We start from the raw sequence: 21545 nt of genomic DNA, 5'->3' as shown, positions 1-21545 counted from the left end.
TTATTTTCTATTCTTTATATTTAAGCACCCCATTATGGTCTATTTTTTATATTCCAGCACCCCATTATGCTCTTTTCTTTATATTCTAGCACCCCATTTTGCTCTATTCTTTATATTGTAGCACCCCATTATGCTCTATTCCTTATATTCTAGCACCCCATTATTCTCTATTCTTTATATTCTAGCACCTCATTATGCTCTATTTTTTATATTCCAGCACCCCATTATTCTCTATTCTTTATATTCTAGCACCCCATTATGCTCTATTCTATATATTCTAGCACCCCATTATGCTCTATTCTTTATATTCCAGCACCCCATTATTCTCTATTCTTTATATTCTAGCACACCATTATGCGCTGTTCTTTATATTCTAGCACCTCATTATGCTCTATTCTTTATATTCTAGCACCCCATTATGCTCTATTCTATATATTCTAGCACCCCATTATGCTCTATTTTTTTTTGTCCTATTTTTCTTTATTTCTTTAAATTTTGTTCCATTTTTCTGTAGATTTGGCCCATCATTTTCTACTGTAAACCCCATCCAGATCTTCATTTACGTTCGAGGCCAAACGATTAAAGCCAAAAACATAAAAGCATTCATGAGTAAGAATCATCCTCGAATTCAACTGTCAACAGTAGCAAAATCACTAGCGCCAAGAAAATAAGATGTCTTGCTATTACAACTAAATTGATATTACTGTTCATCATTATATGCATTTATACACATGTATATAAACCATTTATATTTGGGCGTTCAATGCTCTTCAACTTCATACTTTTTTACTTTTATATTCGAACGTCACTGATGAGCCTTTTGTGGACGAAACGCGCGTCTGCGCGTACAAAACTTTAATCGATGATGAGTTTATTGATGAAACATGTCTTAAATCAAGTCAGCAACATCAGTAAGAATTTACTTAGAAAAGAATTAATGTTTGAACTTGTGCAAAGAATAAACCTTCCACAATTAGTGTCAAGAAATGTTTGAAATTTGGTAGTCAACATAACATTTTTTTTTACATTTTCTGAACATTCATTCGTTCACATTTGTATATTGTCTAAGGAACAACATTAGTTGTGAATTAAACTATCATTTAGACCTAGTCTACCTTAAAATTATCTAATGGTATCAATACAAGGTGATTTATGTTATCCAATAAACTCCTACATCAAAATATTGTTCAGAGGTGGCTTTGCAAAAGACAAATTACAAAGAAAAAACATTACTACAAAAACTAGTCAATCTAGGGTATTCAATTATTCAAAGAGTTTTCAAAAACATTTGTGTAAATTTTTATTTATGGAAGCAGCGATCATGTATATTGATGAATTGTTGAAACTTTCGGCACCATTCTAAAATGAAGCAATCAAAGCACTAATTGGTCACATTTGTATGGTCTTTATATGATACATATCGGATGAATAAAGGTGTGTGTTTTACTTCTGATAACAGCAGTCATGTTAATTATCTCTGAGAACTATAATACTCTAAGGGTTGTTTAAACTTGGCGTAAGGATTTCAAAGGAAACTATTTTTGGAAGGAACAAATGGCGATCGACCAAGGACGCAATAAGGATTGATGGTGAAAACACAATGGCCGACACAAATGGATTTTGATAAAATTTTTAGTATGGTATTTATTAATTGGTCTGAAGTTTGTTTCTGGAATCAAGAGTTGCATTGTGGACGTACTGCAATGAAATATTGTCAATAACAATAGCGTTCACCACATCTAAAATATATCGAAGGTGATTTAGAGTTTGTCGTACTTTATAGATAAATGCATTTTATTGAAGACTATTTTGGTTGGGTTTTTTTTTGTGTTGTTGGTGTTGTTGGGAAACTGTCTCTTTAACGTTTATCTTACATCTCTTTTAATGTTAAGTCCGTCATTATTCGACAATTGTAGGATCTGCTTATCCTTCAGGAGCACCTGATTTCACCCCAGTTTTCGATGGGGTTCGTGTTGCTCAGTCTTTAGTTTTTTATGTTGTGTTTTGTATTCTGTTGTTTGTCTTTTTGGTCGTTTTTTCGTTTTTTCTGCCATGGCATTGTCGGCTCGTTTTCGACTTATAAGATTGATTATCCCATTGATATCTTTCGTCTCTCTTTTTTGTCACGGAAATACAAAACTTCAAGAAGCCAACTTTAATTTAATGCGCTGTATATTAATATTTCCAAAGTTTCTTTCTAGTCGACGTTGGATTTATTTAAACCAAATATAGAAATACGAACAGTTTTAGAAAAAAGGGAAGATACCAAATGTACTATCAGAAATCAAAAGTCGAAGAAAAACCTACAACACCATGACAACAAACAAAAACGACGAAAAGACATACAAAACACTGCATAGAAAACTAAAGAATGAGTTGCACACACACACAGTCATAAACCGGGAGTGATCTCGTGTGCTCTTGGAAGTAATAAATCTAATATAACAACAAAAAGGACACTCACTGTATTTGGAAAACCCGTGTAATTCCGTGAGGATATTCTTGCTTCTATTATTTAACACAGGTTACCTTTTGTGCCAACTAAAAATTTCTCAAGTATCCATTTCAATTCACAAAATATTAAATAGTGATAAAGTGAACTAGAATTTTACAAAGTAAAACAAAGAAGTGAACAATACAAGTATTTTATCATTTAATAAAACCATTGTTACATGCAATGAACTTTGAGCAAGTTCTCTTAAGTTATTAAAGATCTTGGGACAATATATGATACAATGTACACAAATGATGACTCAGCTGTAAATATAATGCATTTAACTGAAATCTTCAATTGAGAAAAAAACCTAAATAAACACAATGAAAAAATAATTTACCCTTTAAATAAGTTATTACCCTGATTAACCAAAATAATATAAGTTCATTCAGTTATACTAAAGCAAACACAATTATGCCATCTACATTAAAAGATAATTCGTCCGCTGGGATCTCTCTAAATCAATTTTCATTTTGCAATTTTCTGGAGAGATAGGTTGGTTTATCATTTTTCACACTCGCATCCATTCATTTAAACATAATATTGAAAAAACATTTATTCAAAAGTGCAAAAACAGTTAAGATTGGAAACTTGCATAAATAGGAAAATAGTCATTTATTTCTTAAAACTCGAAAAATGGAAAGTCGGGACTGCACAAATGTCCCCGCCTGTTGCCAAATAAAATTTTAATTGATTTTTTAAAATGTTTACATGTATACTGTTTTGATGAAAGACATCAGAATCGTGACACAATCTTGGTGTGACAGATCAGACTACAATACCCAAGCTACTGTGAGGCGCAGGCATATAAATATATGTAGCTTCAGGGTGAAGAAATTTCAACAATTTACAAAAATAAATATATTTGAGCAGGAAAAAGCAATGTAGAATAAAATCTTTGAAAGTTCACAATGTATTAAAATGTTCGGGCATCAAGGCGCAGTTTCACAAAACTGCTATCAAGTTAAACTAAAATACAAGCACTAAAATGATATGTAAATCTATTTTGTAGTTCAAAATTTGAACAATTGTTGTAATTGAATACAACTGCATTTCAATCAGACATAGTGCACCAACTACAACTCGAAGACCTTTGACCTCGGATTTGATTGGTAACATGACGTTTCAGGTCATGATCCAAAATCTTGAAGGTACAGTCAAGATATTTTGTAACCTAGATTTGAGATAAACAATGTTCCGTTTTAACATTAAGATAATTTGTACCAATTTAAAATAATTGGCATCCGTAAGATATTTTGTCTGTTTTAAAATAAATCATTGTACACCAAGGTCAATGATATATAGATACAAGTTATATACTTGAAACTATTTAAACATCTCGAAAGAAAAAAGTGAAATACATATCTAGTCTTTTTCAAGTTTTGACATTTATATAAAAAAAAAACATTTCAGATAACTATATTGATCATAATAACGATGAAAATAATTTGTTTAAGTAAAATTACTAAATTGTCAAATTACCGTCTTAAAATATTATTTTTGAATTTCGATAACAGTTTCCTCTTTAATCATACGCTTCGTGAATCAGGATAGAGACAGTTGGCTTGATGGCATAATAATTGGTCAATCCAAACGACATTCGAATCATTTTCTTTGATCTTCAACGCGTTATATAATGGCGTTCTACATTTTAGAAGTTGTCTTTCTTTTACGTCAATTGCATTATAAATACTTCAAAATTGGACAGATGTATATTTTTATTTAATGCTGATTTAAATTGCTCTTGGATATATTAAGCACTAATTACCACTCATGGGTATACAATGGTCATTCCACGCGCCAAGGTAATGGGTCATTAGATTATCAGTTTAAATTTATAAAATAATGGAATTTACAACCATCCTTCGGCAAAAACGCATGCGATACGATCTGAAATGTCTTTATACAAATATGTCCAACCTAACAAAATTATTAATGTTAAATTTTTCACACCTTTGTAATGAAATATTAAGTTTCAACTTAAGGCAATAATCGAATGCACAGCCACTAGAGGAAAAATACATTATGTTATCGATTAACCGTTGTGAATTTTACAGGGAAATATAAATCTATTTATTCTATATTTTACACAAATGTCCAATAAAATATTGAACTTCAAAAGCAGAATATTGTATTTACTATTTGAAAAGTACAATTCACCTGTGACCTAATTTAAAATGTGAATATAATTTGGTTGGCGTTGATGGTTTCAATTAGCTTTTCATGTTTTCTCCTACTGGGTCTTCTGAAAACATTCTCTCAATCAAAAACAATATGGAAATCGATTACCAAGCAATCACAATAATCACCTTGAAATTGACACATCCCGCTATGAAAGTGACATATCCTGCAGAGAACGTCAAGCTTAATTCCCATTCGTTTACAAATGTATATTTTTGAGACTGGCTAAGAACCGATTATTCGATGTATGGTTGTCAACCCATTCCCAAATCATAAAATAACTCTTTAATTGGTTTCAGTCGATAATGGCGATTGGTTATTGAAGCCAATACATTAATCGAACAAAGTCAATTCCAGGTGAAAAAAAAGTTATTATGACTAGTAGTTAAAAATGATCCGAAGCGATAAATTTCAAAGGCATGGTGCATGAAAACCTATGATCACAAAACGGTTTTGCATTTTTGTGTTTACAGACACGGTGAAAAACAAATACATAGACACCACAATGTCGAGATAAGGCACATGCATTGCTTTATGTAAATCTTAAATGTATTTTGAAGTCAGAATTTTGAAAAATAAGCTAACATTACAAGCAACAAATGGTCAGATGGTACTGATTAAAAAATATCACGATGAAAACAATAATTTACAATGCTTTAGGAAGACAGAAAACAATTTACTCTTTTCCAATCTTTGAGATAAGTCTTCATGAAATATTACAAATCTATTCAGTTTCAATTACTGTACCCACTTATCTGATTCCGGGGGCACGCAATTAAGACATTATCATCTCCTAGAACAGATAAATAAATGTCGCTAGTGTTGACTTTTCTTTTCTGACTGACTCATTCAGAAAAAAAACCTATTTGACAAATGTAAATAATATAAATCAGTTTTGTCATCATGTAGAAAATGTAAGTGTTGATTATTATATCATAGAATTTTACAAAAACACATTCAAAGCCATTCTTCACACTTGAGAAAACAATTATTGTCAAAATACACTTTTACCCGTAAATTACACTGTTTCATTTCTCGTTCCAGGGTAATAACAATTACTGTTACTCTTTATAGATGAGTTAATTTAGGTACGTAATCATACTGTCCCTGAGAATATGAGTTTATGCTATTAGAACACGGAATATGGGACGGATACATCTGTCCGTACGGGTCATCCATACTGGGCATTTCATGATATAATTGTCCATTGTTCATATAATGACCGTTGTAGCCACCTCCATGATTAGGTTGTTGTGCGCCCATTGTCATATACATTTGTGACGGATGTGAAGTCGCCATTGATGAGTTTGAATTAATTCCGGGTGACAAAGATGGCTTCATAGTCGGTGAATGAGTGTTGGATTGACCAAACTGCTGAAAATGATGTTCATTATCATTAAAATGACCTCTCATTTGATCCAAGTTCATTTGAGGACTAGGTCCTTGTGGTGACCTTTCGTGAGGTCGCTGTTGAGGGCCGAGATTAGTTAATTGTGCGGAATTGTGTGATAGACTGTCCGGTGTTAGTTTTCCTCCACAGTCGCTCCCCATTCCTTCTGGACCCATAGATCCCTGACTATCACTTTCTGATCCTGATATATTACCATCCTTTTTATCAGAACCTTTATGTCTCTGTTCCTTTTTGAATTTCATTCGTCTATTTTGAAACCAAATCTTAATTTGTCTTTCGGTCAAGTTTAACAAGGCAGCCATTTCTATCCTTCGTGGACGGCATAAGTAACGGTTAAAATGGAACTCCTTTTCCAGTTCAACAAGCTGGGCACTTGTGTAAGCTGTGCGTGCTCGTTTTGTAGGCTCTAAAATACAAATAATATAATTTTTGTATGCAAATTTTTATCATAATTTAAGGAGAACTAGTTGGAATTGTTATAGATAGAAACTTAAAACTAGTGAATACCTACATTTTGTTTTTTTAAGATTGTTTCTGAATTAATAGTTTATTTAGTTAGGTATTAAGAAATATGACTGTTTTGTTGTAAAGAGTTCTGATTGATTTCACAACCTACTTTTGTACATCTAACAAAATATAAAATAAAAGAATTTTCTTTAAGTCGCTAAGTTTATGAATTGAACTGGAAAAATATTTAACATGCATACAGATGCTCTTTTGATAAAAACGATTTTTAAAATGACGAATGAATAAATTTATTGTATTTACATTTACAGTTTTTGCAACAACAAAACATAAATTCCAACACATTTTTATGACTTTAAAACTTGTGAAATCTTTTGAGAGTATATCTGCCATTAATTACAATTAATAGAAGAAAGATTAAATAACAAGTGAATTTTCAAAAATTAAAAACATAAATTAATTGTAAATTTCCTATTTTTCGACAGGCGCGACTTGTATATTTTCATAAAGAAAATATAAATGAAAGGATTTTTAAATTGTATCATACACAGATGGCAAACAGATTAATTTTAGTTAGAAGGCATTAAAAGGGATATTTGTTTCGTTACTTTTTTACTTTTCAAGGCGAAGCAGTTGCACATTCAATAATCATATTGCATCATAATATTAACTTTCAATTATTTTAAACCTTACTGCATAGAGAAAATGAGACAACTATTTTACCCTTATATTTGAAATATTTTAAAACTAAAACTTAAAAACAATTCAGAATCAAGTCTAATAAGTGTTTTTCATTTCTTCGTTTTACATTTTTTCATATATATGTAATTATAAAAAAAAATGATTATTTCGAATAATACCTTATGATTTTAATGCTTGAATGAAACAAGAATTTTCTTATCTAACCTCTTCGAATATTAAAGATAAGAAAAAAAAATCAAGATATCGTAACAATAAGTGTATATCATCTTCACAGAGGAAAACGGCATAAAATTACACATATTTTTGCCAGAAAATAATAATAATTTCATTTAAGATCGTCGATAAACGAAATATACAAGATGGAAACCACAGAAGGAAATTAATAAGTTTAACAGTTTTAAAGTATAATAGTCTAATGAAAATTAAATTTATTAATAAAAAAAAATGTGTTTTTATACAATGTTAAGTACTTCTCCATATTGATTTTGAATCATTTAACTATAATAAATTCCAGGATAAACCCTGTCCTATTTGACATATTTATATACAAAACAAGGGATATAAAAACCTACTTATACCAACATTTCTTATATAAATATGATAACCGATGTTTACTGCGTGATTCGCAACTTAGAGGAAGCTGTTATTAATAAATTATAAAGACATGGACAAAAACGTCAAAAGTTCACAGAACACATTAGAATAAAGAATTCACAATAACAAATTATAACATTTTAACTTTTTCAAGAAGAAATAAAATCAAAAAAAGACTTATAAGTTGTTTAGGCTATTGTTAAAACTATTTGCAAAAATATATCGAATACACTTAATACAAATTATAATTATGAATTATTTTTTTTAATTTTTAAATTTACAAGTGTATCACAAATTTACAAAGCAAAATTTAATAGCATATGAAATCAGATAAAATGAAATAACGTATGTTAACACATTTATTTAGTTGTTTGGAAATGTCGAATTTTGAAAAAATAAGATGTTTCATGTTTACAACTTTTACCTGATTATAAGAAGCAAATTCCTGTACATTTTCCAAAATCTCTAGAAAGACTCGTTTACGGCTAATTGAATTAAATGAATTATAACAGTAATGAAAACGGCTCACCTTTCTTGTTAAAAATCAGACATGATGGAAAATTGAATTATCGCATCATGTAGTTGCAAAAATAAGCAAAAATTATCCCGATTCAATTCCCAAAAGTACAGTAAATTAATGATGAACTCATTGATTAGCTCTGCTTAATGTCTGTCAACAAACAAACGTAAATTGGTGAGTGTTTTATTCGAAACTGCACACATCATTACAAATTTGACGCAGATCTTTTTTTATGTTTGATGGGTCATTTATCACAGTAATCAAATAAAACACTTACCTGACATAGTCTGTTGGTTTGATGCAGTCGTCTGCTGGGTTTGAGCAGGTTGTGAGGGTGTCGGTTGCTGCTGTTGTTGCTGTTGCTGATGGTTCTGGCGTTGCTTAGAATTTTGCCTGCTTTCTGTCATCCAAGGAAATATTTTGCCCGGTTTTGAAGAGGAATGGTTCGCAGGTGAATTTCCTGGTGGAATATTCTGATTTTGATAATATAAGTTTCCATAATCCTCATTGCATGGTGGATTTTTGAATTCAGTTCCACTTGTCGGAATAAAGTCATTTTGGATTCCACACGATCCGGGTGGATAATATTCCCCACCGGTTGGGGATGGGGCAGTATGTCCAAACGATGGTTCGTATGCATATCCATTATCCCCAGGAAAATAATGTGGAAAATTTTGTGGCTGATTATAATAAGCTGTCTTATGCATCTCGGCGTTTGAGAAATTTATTGCATTGCCTCTAACCGACATGTTATGATACCACAAATCATTTCTACAATCATCTGTTTGATGAGTCATGTGACAACTAATCTGACCAATCAATTGTCAGCTTACTTCTCTGTTAAAATTGATGATCTGAAAAATAGAAATAAAAACATACTGGAAACTGAGTGTTATAGTATTGTTGTTTAAATTCAAGGCAATAAAATTTCAATCAATTGTTGACCTTCTCATATTTTTCACATAAATTATCTTTAGTTTGACAAACGATCAGGTTATGTTCATTCATACCTTTCAAGTGGGTATTCTACGCGATGTCCAAGATTATATAACTCACAACGTAAACATAGACTATTGGACCTAAACGGAGCCCAACATTTAAATAAGAACTCTACATCAAATCAACCGCTTTCTATATCAACAGGATATAGTTAGATAACTCTGATTTGTTTCTTTTAAATTAGAAAATTGGATTTCGATTAAACTTTGGTGTTTTGAGTTTTAACTATTTCAACATAGAAATTCATTTAAATTTAGAAAATAAGTCAGAATTTTTAAATGGTGAGTTTGTAAAAATTTAACTATAATACTTGACAGGAAAGGGCTTGATTCAGTGATCAAAGAAATTTTTTAAAAGTTTTCCTTTATACGTAAATAGTCTTTTATAAATGAATTTCGACTTATGCATTAAAATGACAGATTTTACCCTGGCACAATGAAATTAAACTTCGTTTGATGTTTCGTTTCACGAAATTAAAAAAGTTAACATTTGATACGGTAACTTTTATGTTTTCTTTTATTTGTATAAGTTGTATGCATGCATATAAATAATATATTTTCCAAGAATATACGTCGATTCATTTGTAAAAATTGTTAATATATCTTTGTCTCGCTGCTAAACAATCATAATTTAAATATTTAAAAGAATCTTTCGTCATAGTGCATTATAACTGAAAACTATTCAACGAAGTGAATTTGTTCTGTCAATTTAGCAATTACATGAAAAACCCATAAATAATTTTACAATTCCATTAGCTCATTGAAAGCATTTTCTCAGCAAGGCTCCATAGAGTGTGACAAAAGTCTATAGTACCACTGGGACTATACTTAGACTAAAAACATGTATACAAGAACTTTCAATCTATGGAAATGTGTTTTGGCTGCGGAAATGTCTCATATTCAAATTATAATCAACTGACCGATGACTAAGCCAAACAATAGACGTATCCATTTTACAAGCATTTCATAATTTCATCATAACCATAAAAATGTACGCTTTTAATTTTTCTGAGAAACATTTAAGAAAATATAGACGAGACACAATTTCCTCCTCCGAGATAATATTAACAAGTATATTCAAAATACACGAGATCAACGTCTTTCCTATAATTTGTGACATTATACTCAATGAGTTTTATGTGTTAAATTACTATTAAAACCTAATGCTTTTGTTGAAGAATTGTTTGTTACCAATTGAGCATGATCCGTCTCTGTTTCACGTATGTATATACCGAATAATTCAGTCGTAATATTACGCTGCTCTACGATGGCTACGTATAGGGGAGCGCCTAAATTATTCGGGTTACACCTGGTTTTAACGGTATTGTTTGAACATTAGAATGATTGCAATTAAAGTTTTGCCATAATATGATACTCATCATGTAATATGTTCTGTGTTTTATCTGTCAGCCGTTAGGTCCCTGTTTCATATGCTCTAAATGATTGGCTGTCTTTCACAACTACCGTAATACGTATATCCAATGTATACTTTTTTTTGTATACCTAAAAAGGTTTTATTACCTTTGAAATTTCTTTTTAAGTTAAAGATCAGTCCTAAAATTAAAAAAAAAAAATAGTCCTTTTTATATGCTCTAATTGGCTTTCCTTTCACAATCACCGTAACAGTTACAATTCAGTGTATACTTTTTTACATAAAAAGATTTTTTAAGCTTTGAAGTATATTTAAAGTTAAAGTGCCCAGCTAAATAAGCAGTCCTAAAATAAAATTAGAATGCCAGTAATTTGTGTGCTTCATTACATACAAAGATTTCAAAAAGATACACGGATATATACAAATATATTCCTGCAAATAAAACAAGTTCATTTAAATATATATATTTTTGACTTTCTTATTAGGTTAGCTAACAATGACCGACACGACCCAATAAAAACATTAATAAATTTTACATTAGTGTGTACTTTAAGAAGATTGTTGAGTAAGTCAATTTATTCTTATCAGCATTTAAACTAAAGTGACAATTCAACATTTTAAAAATAATGCTTGTTGCAAAAAACCCATAACGCAAAAGATGTATATTCTTTCAATTTAGAAAGAGGTCTCACGAATTTATTGAAGATTTTAAGTTAACAGTAAAACGTATTGCTGTTGTACTAAAATATAAATTGAATTATACCAATTACTTTTTGAAGACGAAGAATGTTATTTTTATTATATTTAATATAAGTACGTTAATTTAAATTCTTTAAACTAGAAAGCATAATTATTCTTCTGGCATAATGCTTAACACATAATGTTTGTATCCCTTAAAGTTGCAGACTGTACATACGTGAATCGCCAGTATAAGAATTCTAAAACATTCTAAATGCACATTTTAAAAACTTATTCCACATAAAACCTAAATTGACATCGACCTAGAAATACTAAAACATATTATTAAAGTTTTGAATTGATATCTAACTAGATTAATGCTCTAGATCAATATGCCAAAGGAGAAGGTCCGGTAAGGGCTAGTTTTGGCCTAAAATTCGAAGTACATCTAATGAAAGATTTTTGACATTTTTTAAACACCTAAGTGTCTACTTCAGTCGATTTAATTAGTTTGTGTAAAATATTTGAACTGATTTGGTCATAAAAGACGCTCAAATTCAAGCTTAAATATAAAAAATCTATCAAATATGCCATAAAACGTCACTTTTCAGATGGTTTTTGTCTAAAATGTAAGTGGCCGCATTCGTGTTCAGTCTCAACCTTTATATATGTTATGTATTATCATCTAATACAACATATATTTGAATATTAAGACTGAACACAAATGCGGCCACTTCCATTTTAGACAAAAACTGTCTTAAAATTAGCACAAATGCTAAAATTTTGAAGATTTCTGTAATATTGCATGAATTTATGATGCTAGTACCTGATGTATGTGCATTGTACAGTCAAAAACAACCCATATTTATGGAACAGAACTATTCTATACTTCCCAATAAATAGCTCAAAGTTTACATTTCAACAAATTTGTAAAAATGCTTTATTTTGGGGCCAAAATGGGGTCTTACCGGGCCTTCTCCTTTAGAAATAAGGAGATGTGGTATCATTGTCAATGAGACAACCCTCCAACATAGACCAAATGACATAGAAGTTGACACCTATGTGTTACCTACGTCCTTCAACTATGAGCAAAACCCATTACGCGTAGTTAGTTATAAAAGGCCCCGAAATTTAACGTGAAACTTTCCCTACTCTTCGATGTCAAACTTTGGTCGATGAATTGGTTTACTTAACGCCCAGTGGCAAATATTGCATTCATATTCAGGACGATAATACATCAACAATAAATCATTATAAAAAGTTTACATAAATTTATATACTAGTATAAAGTATTCTCTATAAAATGTGATATGACCGGGATTAAAGGTTAAACAATTATCACTTGAAAATGAGGGTATGAGGGTATGATGGATAGGGGGAATGTAATTGGAGTACAAAATATGTTCTAGAAACAGCAAATCCAATATTTTGATTGGTTGATTTCTGAATCTCCGTACGATACTTGTGCTCGAAATATTTATGACCGCAAGGCCAGTCTCAGACTTTTGGAAAAATGGATAATCGTAAGATAATTTTTCGTGAAATACTTGAAATAATCAAATATCCAACAAAAGCGCTTTTATTGCAGTTCTTGAGCTTGAGTATTTAAATTTTGGCATGTACAAAGCTGCTTCTGTCTTGTATGTTTTCAAAAACCTAGATTTCTCCAAAAATTCCATTTTGCAACACAAAGCAAGAAGTTTTCTTGATATAAACCACGTGAGCTGTTTACACACTCAAAGTCTAAAATTACTGAGATTACATAACTGTCTAATCAAAATATTTTTGTTTATAAATGTTTAAGATTTATTAAATGTACATGTATCTCAATTCCAGACGTGTATATACATGTATCTTGCTGTTCGCACTGAGCCAAGGCTCCGTGTTGAAGGCCGTACTTTGACCTATAATTGTTTACTTTTTACACATTGTGACTTGGATGGATAGTTGTCTCATTTGCACTCATACCACATCTTCTTATTTATATGTAAAACAAGACAGAAAACCCCATTTCATCCAGTAAACGAATATTCTTATCCTTGCGATATATTATACAGTCGCCTACATAAAAAAACATATTCCATCAGTTTTGAAACTAAGAAACCAGCGGAAGCGAATAATTCTAACTGTCAATGAAAACCTTTAATGGTTACAAATTTGTTCAGACGTTAAGCACAACTTACAATACCAATCTTCAATATATAACTATTACAAGAGATGTGTATATACCTATGCGACAGCAACCAAAGTATACAGAAAAGCAAGTTTTATAATGACGAGTTACGCTAGGACTGCAGAAATCCTAGTAGCTACCTGTATTCTTGCTATTGACATTTTATAAGGCTCCATTTGTGATTATTTACAATTTCTTAATACTTAAATCATTCTCGAATTTGTCGATCTGCGAAATAACACATTTTTAAGTACAAACTTATTTCTTCAGGGATAAGTTTCTGAATGTACATAGAACCAGTATAGTTAAACACACCACCACGTTTTCCAAAAGAAATCGTTCATGCAAAAATTTAATCTGCTAAATTACACCAGTATTTAATCAAATTAAAGATATCGTAAAGCATGTTACAAGACTGTATTTAACACAATATAGATGATTTGTAGCTTTTATCTGTCTGTGTCGATACATGAAGGTTACAAGGCAGTTTTGATCTTTCTTACAAATATACAATTCTACTTAATTGTAAAGATTGGTTAATTGATTGTTGTTTGCTTAATGTCCAGTGGCAACTATTCCGTGCATTTCAGGCCTAGAACAAATTAACAATAAATATAAAAGGTTGGTGCTGTGATAAGGGTCGACCGGGATGAAGGGAGGGAAATTTGGACTGCCACTGGAAAAGGAGTGTATATTGGATAGGGCAGACATTTAGACTTTTAACAGGCCACCTACGGACCCATAAAAGAGTTGTTCAGGCAAGTATTCTTAACGTATAGAGAGCGTGGCACTCACTTTCTACACGGAGACGTCGGATGTATCGTCCCCATTTCTGACCGGATTTGGCTGCGTATTTATACGTCCTGCACAGGCAACCGGCCACCCCACTTTGAAAAGGGTTCTACTGTAGGTCGAAAGAAGACCAACAGTGAACATATTTCTATTCCCCAGTCACCCTTGTGGTCTAATTTTGAAGACAGCTATCAACATAAAACTAGGAAAATAATCATCAGAACGTTTTTTTACCGAGTAAATATTATAAAAGACTCCATACAAAAACTTGCATTGCATATGCATAAAATAATTTCGACTGGACGTCAAGTAAACAGCAATCAATCAATCAATCAACTGATAAAAAATGTGTCATGTCCAAACAACACGTCGTAAAGGAAACGCTGAAAAGACTGGACAGGGCAAACTGTGGAAGGATAAGAGTCCTCTAGAAGGGTAGACATGTCCTCTTTCTAATTCGGAATACGTTGAGCATTCGAAACCAGTAAATTTTGGTATCTGGATTAGAGTTGAATTTGGTCATACTTCGGAACGCATTATGTCTTATGTCATTTTAGGACATAATATGATGGCAACGATTAATGTGTCAGTTGTACTATCTATCTACTCTAATATATGTCCAGTATTCAACTATTTCTAAGCCAGAAATTTCGTTCTGTCAAACTATTCACTCTGATTGAGCCCCTAAATACCGAATAAACTTTGAAACCATTGAGATACAATGAATGATACAACACAAAAAAGGGAAGTTCACTATCTTAAATTGAAATCATCTCTTTGTGTACAGTTTAGGTAGGAGGTTTATGCAAAGCGTGCTTGGTTGTCTTCGTGGAATCTGTGATTTCGATTATTAAGCAGGATATATAGGATGTTGATAATATTTAAATCTATGTTTATTTTAGCTCACGAACAATAATAGGTAAATGATACTTAAATTATTCAGTACACAAAGGTTAACATTCTAAATGCAGTTGATAAAACAAATACATATGTATAAGTTAAAGGTATCAAGTATAATCTATTTCAGCTGATATCTGCAATTCCGATCTTTCCAAAAACAAATAAAATGGTAGTTTGCTTTTTTGATTAACATTTGAAATTTCTCTCTTTATAGGATATAGTACACAAATATTTTCGAATGGCTTCTGAATGCAAACAGATTGTTTGATTGTGTTTTCCATTAAATCCTTTATCAAAATAGCAATAAAGTTTTCTTTTTTTCAAAGTCGAATGCTTGTTTTCATCGAACAAATTAAAAAAATATACGAATAGCAAATCATGTCGCATTTTTGAACCGTAAAACGCATGGCAATTTAGACAAGATTTTTGGTATACGTGTGTGTAGCTTTTGATTCAATGAACTTGAAGTAGGAAATTGCCAATCAAATGGAAATCCAAATTATATCATAGCGTTTGTATACCTTACGATCGATTTCACCTTTTGTTAATTGCTTTAAGGTATTACTGTCAAATTTGCATATTTTCTTTGTAACTTAGTCTTTTGTCCAAAGATAAAAGACAGAATACGTTTTACAGGAAGAACTAAACTCCCAACAATAAAACCGTTTTCTTGTCGGAAAGCATACCAGTGGCATTCAAAGTGATTAAATATAAATTAGCGACAGTAATTACCAAAATTCAAAAAACAATTTGAGGAAATTCTCAAATACGATTGAAGAATTATCAAAGTGGATACCTAACTAAACCAATATTCGTGCATATTCTCATGCACTTTAGTTTTTACATATAGATAGAAGGCGGCTGATTGAGGACACTCCTTAATGTGGGTTTTGTACTTGTGATGTTAAAAACTAATCGGCATACTTTTTCTGAAAAGTACAGACTGTGCTACATACATTTTTCAAACAGACCTTTGTGTTTCTTGTTCAAAAAGGATGGTGTTTACATATTTCGTCCATCTTGAAATCAATCGCCGTCAGGAAAGTGTTTGCAAACATGCACTTGACAACTTCAGAAGTAAGGATATGATTAATTTGAAAACAATTAGTCCTTTTAAATATGCTCACTGCATTAGCTTTTTCTCTAGAGGATGAGCTTCTAAATCTTGCTTTGATTTCATAATAGATTTACTTCTGCCACCATTTCCGCATACAGACTTGAAACATGTCAAAAAGTTCAACCCCGTCTCGTGGTTAGAAGGTGCAAATGAAAAAGCTTCAGTTCCTTTTTTAAAAATTCTATATTCAAAGCCTTCTATAATATATGCAGAAATCAAGTTCCTATAGAATCTATGAAATACTTACAAAATAAAATCTACTTCACAACAACAAAAGGTTCTTTAATACTTTGTTTGGAACTGAAGGGACGCTCGTCAAAGAAGGAATATGTTACAAAGTCGTAAATCATGTTTGACATTTTCTGGAAAATGTGGCTCTTCACGATAATAGACATGAGACAGTTCCGGACAATAGTGTATGACATCATAACAGTAACCGTGTATAATTTCTGAATTTGATCAATTCTCTACGGTTTCTCTAAATATCATCTTGAGAGATTGGCAGATTTGATAGTTTTATGACGTGCTCATGTTGGCATTGTTTCACTATCTGACAGCGAGGCTTCTCAAAGGTACATCTTTAATTTTTTTAGGTTTGCAGAAGTTTCAATAAGGAATCGAAAACATGACAACTACGTATAAGTTCAGAACCCTTAACTTTTTAGTCAGTATCGATAACGTCATAGAATAGAGACACCACGTTTTACTGATGTCAGGTCAATGAATCCACTTGTTCAGACAGATGTGGGATAAGTTCCCCCTAAATTTATTTCACACTATGGCCACTTTCATATTAAAAATGCCCATAGAATGCTCATTACTGCAATTTTAGCACATTAAAGATACATGTATATAAGGACATTTTTTACCAAAGCTAAAATTATAAATTGTCTTTCGGATACATATTAAATCAGCTTGGTTGACGATGTCCGTCGATGTAATTTTACATGTACATGTGTATCTCTTAACGCAAGATAATAATTGTGTCATAAAATGTATGAAACTATACATACAACTTAACCCAGATATTGAGTGAAGTATATACATATACTATAAATATAGCTTATGTTTTTGTATAATAAAATGTTTGTCAACAACAACATAGATTGATGCTCTTTATGGAATACACTATTTTCAAGATTTCTCGTGTCTCTTTATTAACTCCGCAACTTTATTTTACTTTATAAGTAAACGATGTTAAAGTAATTTTATTGCATCCTCTGAACCTTCACAAATAAAAGTGATTGTCTCCTTTGTATGCTTTTCCTCTTTATCCAGTACAAGTCCTAAAAGTGGATTACAAGACATGATAATTCATAATGAAAAGGACCGAGACATATCGAATTAGCGGAAACCCGAGGTCAGCTTTGTGAGAAAGATGTGTTTTCCTCATACGAACGGGTTAAAAGTTTTCAGTTGTGATATTACAAAGATAGTCACAGGGTTTTACCCTAAACAAAATCCAAATTATCAAAGAAAACCAAAGCTTTGCCTCAGATAAGTATAGACTGTTTTTGTAATCATTGGACTCAGATGGTTTAAGTTTGTTTTTGCTTTATGCTTTTTGTTACTATCCAAACTTGAAAAAGTATACAGAAAAAACACTTCAAACTCTTAGCGCTATCTGCTAAGCTGGTATTTCTTTAACTCGTTTCATGGCTACTGCGCGTAACGTCAATTTTGATATCATGCTATTCTTTTGGCTATATCAAAGACGGTAGCATGCTGTTGCAGGCACTCTTTTTCAATCTGGAAATATGTCATTTATGAAGTATAACGTTACATTGTAATCTTTAAAGTATGTTTTTCTGAGTATCTACCGATTCTTAAGCTTACAGAAACATCTGACTATAATGCGAATGCCGTCAGTTTGACAAATTGAATCTTACGAACGTAAAGCGAAATCATAAGATGAAATTTACAGCGTTTTTCATATTAGCAGACATGTAACTATATTTCAAGAGCCTCGATATGACAGGGGGTCATTTCTACACTTTGCTCTCTTCTTTTAACATTGTTACCCACTTCATTAAGGTAATTATGCGATAATCTGAAGTATTTTTGAACTATAAATATAACCAGAAGGTTTATTGACACAGTGTACTTTTACTTGAGAAGATCCTAGATCGTTTTTATTTTGCACAAATTACAAGTTTTCACTTAATATTTGATGGCTTCCACAGAATTAATAGTTACATTAACAGGTCACGTCAAATGATATTTTTCAAACAAATTTTCCTTCAAAATATCATCTTTATTTTTTTATTTTATTTTTCTTTCTTTCTTTCTTTTTTTTTTTGGGGGGGGGGGAGGGGGGTAGTTAATTAAATATATTGATGATTTTTTTGTAATTTTGAACGGAACAATTATATTGATGTTTTAAATGTTGAAAACATTAAAAAAAAGACGGAATAGTTACAGTTTTATAGGTTCATGACTCATTTAAAGTCGACAATGCAAATTATAAAATATAAAAATATTTCATTTTTTCGGCTATATTTGTTCCATATTGAATTCAGATTTTTACATAATTTTCACATTTACACATCCGCGTCTTTTAACCAATCACCCCATCAGTTGGGACATAGTTCCTTTTCAGTCTTCAGTTCGAAAATGAAATGTTTTATTCATGGAAAATTTAAAGTGAACCTCAATCACAAATATATAGAAATAGGCGTTGACCCTGGAGGTTCAGAAATCAAAAATGATTTTCTTTCATTATATTTGCCTGCCTTTTTATTTATTAATATTTGCATGAAGCCACATAATTTTTATATGATAGTCGGTTAAAGATCTCATCAGAGCTCATGTTTCTCTGTTTTTGTGTACATGTATGCCGACTTTAAATAAAATTTACTTATTTTCTATTAAATACCAATGGTATCAGAGTTATTGAGAATATTTACAATCATCTTTTATGCGTTACTCATTTTTAGTGCTATTCAGTACGACTCTGTACAATATTAACATATGTTTAATGTCTCAAAATAAAAATGTTGAAAAACAATCCTATGGCATAAAACTTCCAAAACTTAATAATTCTAGTTCAGCTGAGGACAAAGCTCTGCCAAACACTGACGTTAATAAGACAGCTCTGTAGAGACAATTTGTGTGTCGCATGTCCTAAGACAGCTGAATCCGTTCGGTAACAGCATTTAAAGCATATACAAGTCTCGGTTTTTATAAGATGAAAAACCCATCCATCATTGCCTTGCTTCAATAGTAGGCCTGAGACAATGAAGTTACATTGACAACTGCTACTTTCTACAATAAAGATACTGTCGGCTAATTATGACAAATAGTGAAATGATATAGGGACGTGCTGAAGAAAATCATAGCTCTCTTTGTCCAGTTGTTTTGAGGTCTGTAAATAGTGTTCAGAAATTAAGTTTCTTAATCTGAACTCCATATTGGATTAGGGTATTATATGACAAAAGGAAAGGCTCAAGAATCTGCTTTTTTGATTTGATAAGGTATTGAAAATTTGTGATGTGAAAAATGAAGATAAATGGAGTCTTTTTAAATCAAATATTGATTGGTGATTTAGTTAATGAATTAAATAAAGTCTAACTTTTGTGGAGGTTGTGTCTGACACTTCGAAACTGAAAACAAAAACAAAATCTTGGAGATCGGCATTGTACCGTATTGATGTTGACATTTTGTGCAAGATTGTTTGTCAACTAATTGTGAAAAGTAAGATCTTTTATGCGCTTTGCACATATGAAAATTTCGTTATTGTGAATATCAGGAGGACACTGCCCTCACCCTAGTTCTTGAAATGAATTAATTTTAAAAAAAAATAGGCTAGTTTTCTCAATTTTTGCTTTAAGATTTTGTTATAAATTGTAGTAAAAAAGTTCCTTTTTCATCTTTAAATAAAACTAATAAATATTTTTTAAGTCAGTAAGAAAGTAATAGATATTTTTTTATTGACAAAATCAACAGTTTCCTTTGAATACATTTTCTAATCATCATCTGATTGCTCCAATTTGTTAAAAAAAAAATTGAGAAAAAAAAATTAAACAGAAATTTTTTTTGTGATAAAATCTAATATTAAAAGTACAGGCAACTGTATATTTTGAAAAAGTAATAAGATCATGGACACGGTATCTGCTTCAACACCTTCTAACCAAAATAATCTCACATATTTTAATGAATATCAAGATATCATCTTTAACGGATCAACTCGTTGTCATATTAATGTCATTTTTTTACGCGTCAAAATGTTGTAGTCATCTTCAAGATACATTAATTCAGATTACAACGTATTTTATATTTTTGAAGAAAATACATCTACGTTTCAAATGCATTAGAAAACAAAATTAGGGGCCATTTTATGTGAAAATATCAAAAGTTTAATCGAGATTTTGTTTGTAACGGGTTGGATCATTTGTTATTTACAATTTATGGTTTCTATTTGGGGCGTACACTCGCAACATTTTCCCATAGTGAATTATTCAATGGAATTAAATGGTGAATATTTTGATACTTGAGAATAAAGTGAAGCATTATAAATGTTCCCGTACGGTACAAACTTTTCCTTATCATCCTTTAATCATTTTAAAATTCGATAAATGCACCCAACAGCTCCTTTAACAATACGTTTACATTTGAAAATAGAAACCGTTTTTGTTGTGATTTACGATCTCTTAAATCAAAGTTGCTGGTATCCTACCAACAAAAATTTACTAGTCTACAAAAGAGCAGTTAAATGAATATTTCTACTTAAATCGTAATAAAATAACACTTTACATGAAAGCATGTGAGAACTGAAACGATATAAAGCTCTCCCTGTCTGATTTATTATCCCATGAATTAAAACGCATCTGCAACATTCGGGGTGCATTCCTTATCGATGATTTAAAAGACCCGGATGGAAGAAGCAATAGGCACGTGGGGACTGTGATTTATGATTTTTCGCATGAAAAAGCTTGTTTTATGGGAAAGTTAATTGACAATAAAATCCAATCCGATTTAGTATAGTAAGCAGTGATGATATAAATAATCAGACAACCTGTTTGTACAATATATAAAGTAAAGAGTCTGAACAAAGATGTCATGTTATTAAAGCAAATTACATATTGATTTAAGATTAGTTTCAGAAAGTAGATTATAGCACAATGCTTGCGAGAAAGACACTGATGTGGA

General features: G+C 31.2%; 1 protein-coding gene across 1 annotated transcript in view; it reads right to left on the bottom strand.

Annotated features, from left to right (window-relative positions):
- Window positions 1-2640: 2640 nt before the first annotated feature.
- LOC127729515 (homeobox protein Hox-D3-like) overlaps window positions 2641-21545 on the bottom strand; it is a 49747-nt gene continuing 30842 nt past the window's right edge. The window contains exons 3-4 of the mRNA XM_052237349.1: window positions 8645-9221; window positions 2641-6492 (exon numbers count right to left, since the gene is read on the bottom strand). Of these exons, the coding sequence (XP_052093309.1) occupies window positions 5744-6492; window positions 8645-9164 (1269 nt within the window). The 5' untranslated portion in view covers window positions 9165-9221 and the 3' untranslated portion in view covers window positions 2641-5743. The remainder of the gene's footprint in view (window positions 6493-8644; window positions 9222-21545) is intronic.

Source organism: Mytilus californianus, unplaced genomic scaffold (genome assembly GCF_021869535.1).
Source record: "Mytilus californianus isolate M0D057914Y unplaced genomic scaffold, xbMytCali1.0.p SCAF_2, whole genome shotgun sequence".
Lineage (NCBI taxonomy): Eukaryota > Metazoa > Mollusca > Bivalvia > Mytilida > Mytilidae > Mytilus > Mytilus californianus.
The sequence above is the reverse complement of the archived record's forward strand: the minus strand, read 5'-3'. Positions and strand labels throughout refer to the sequence as shown.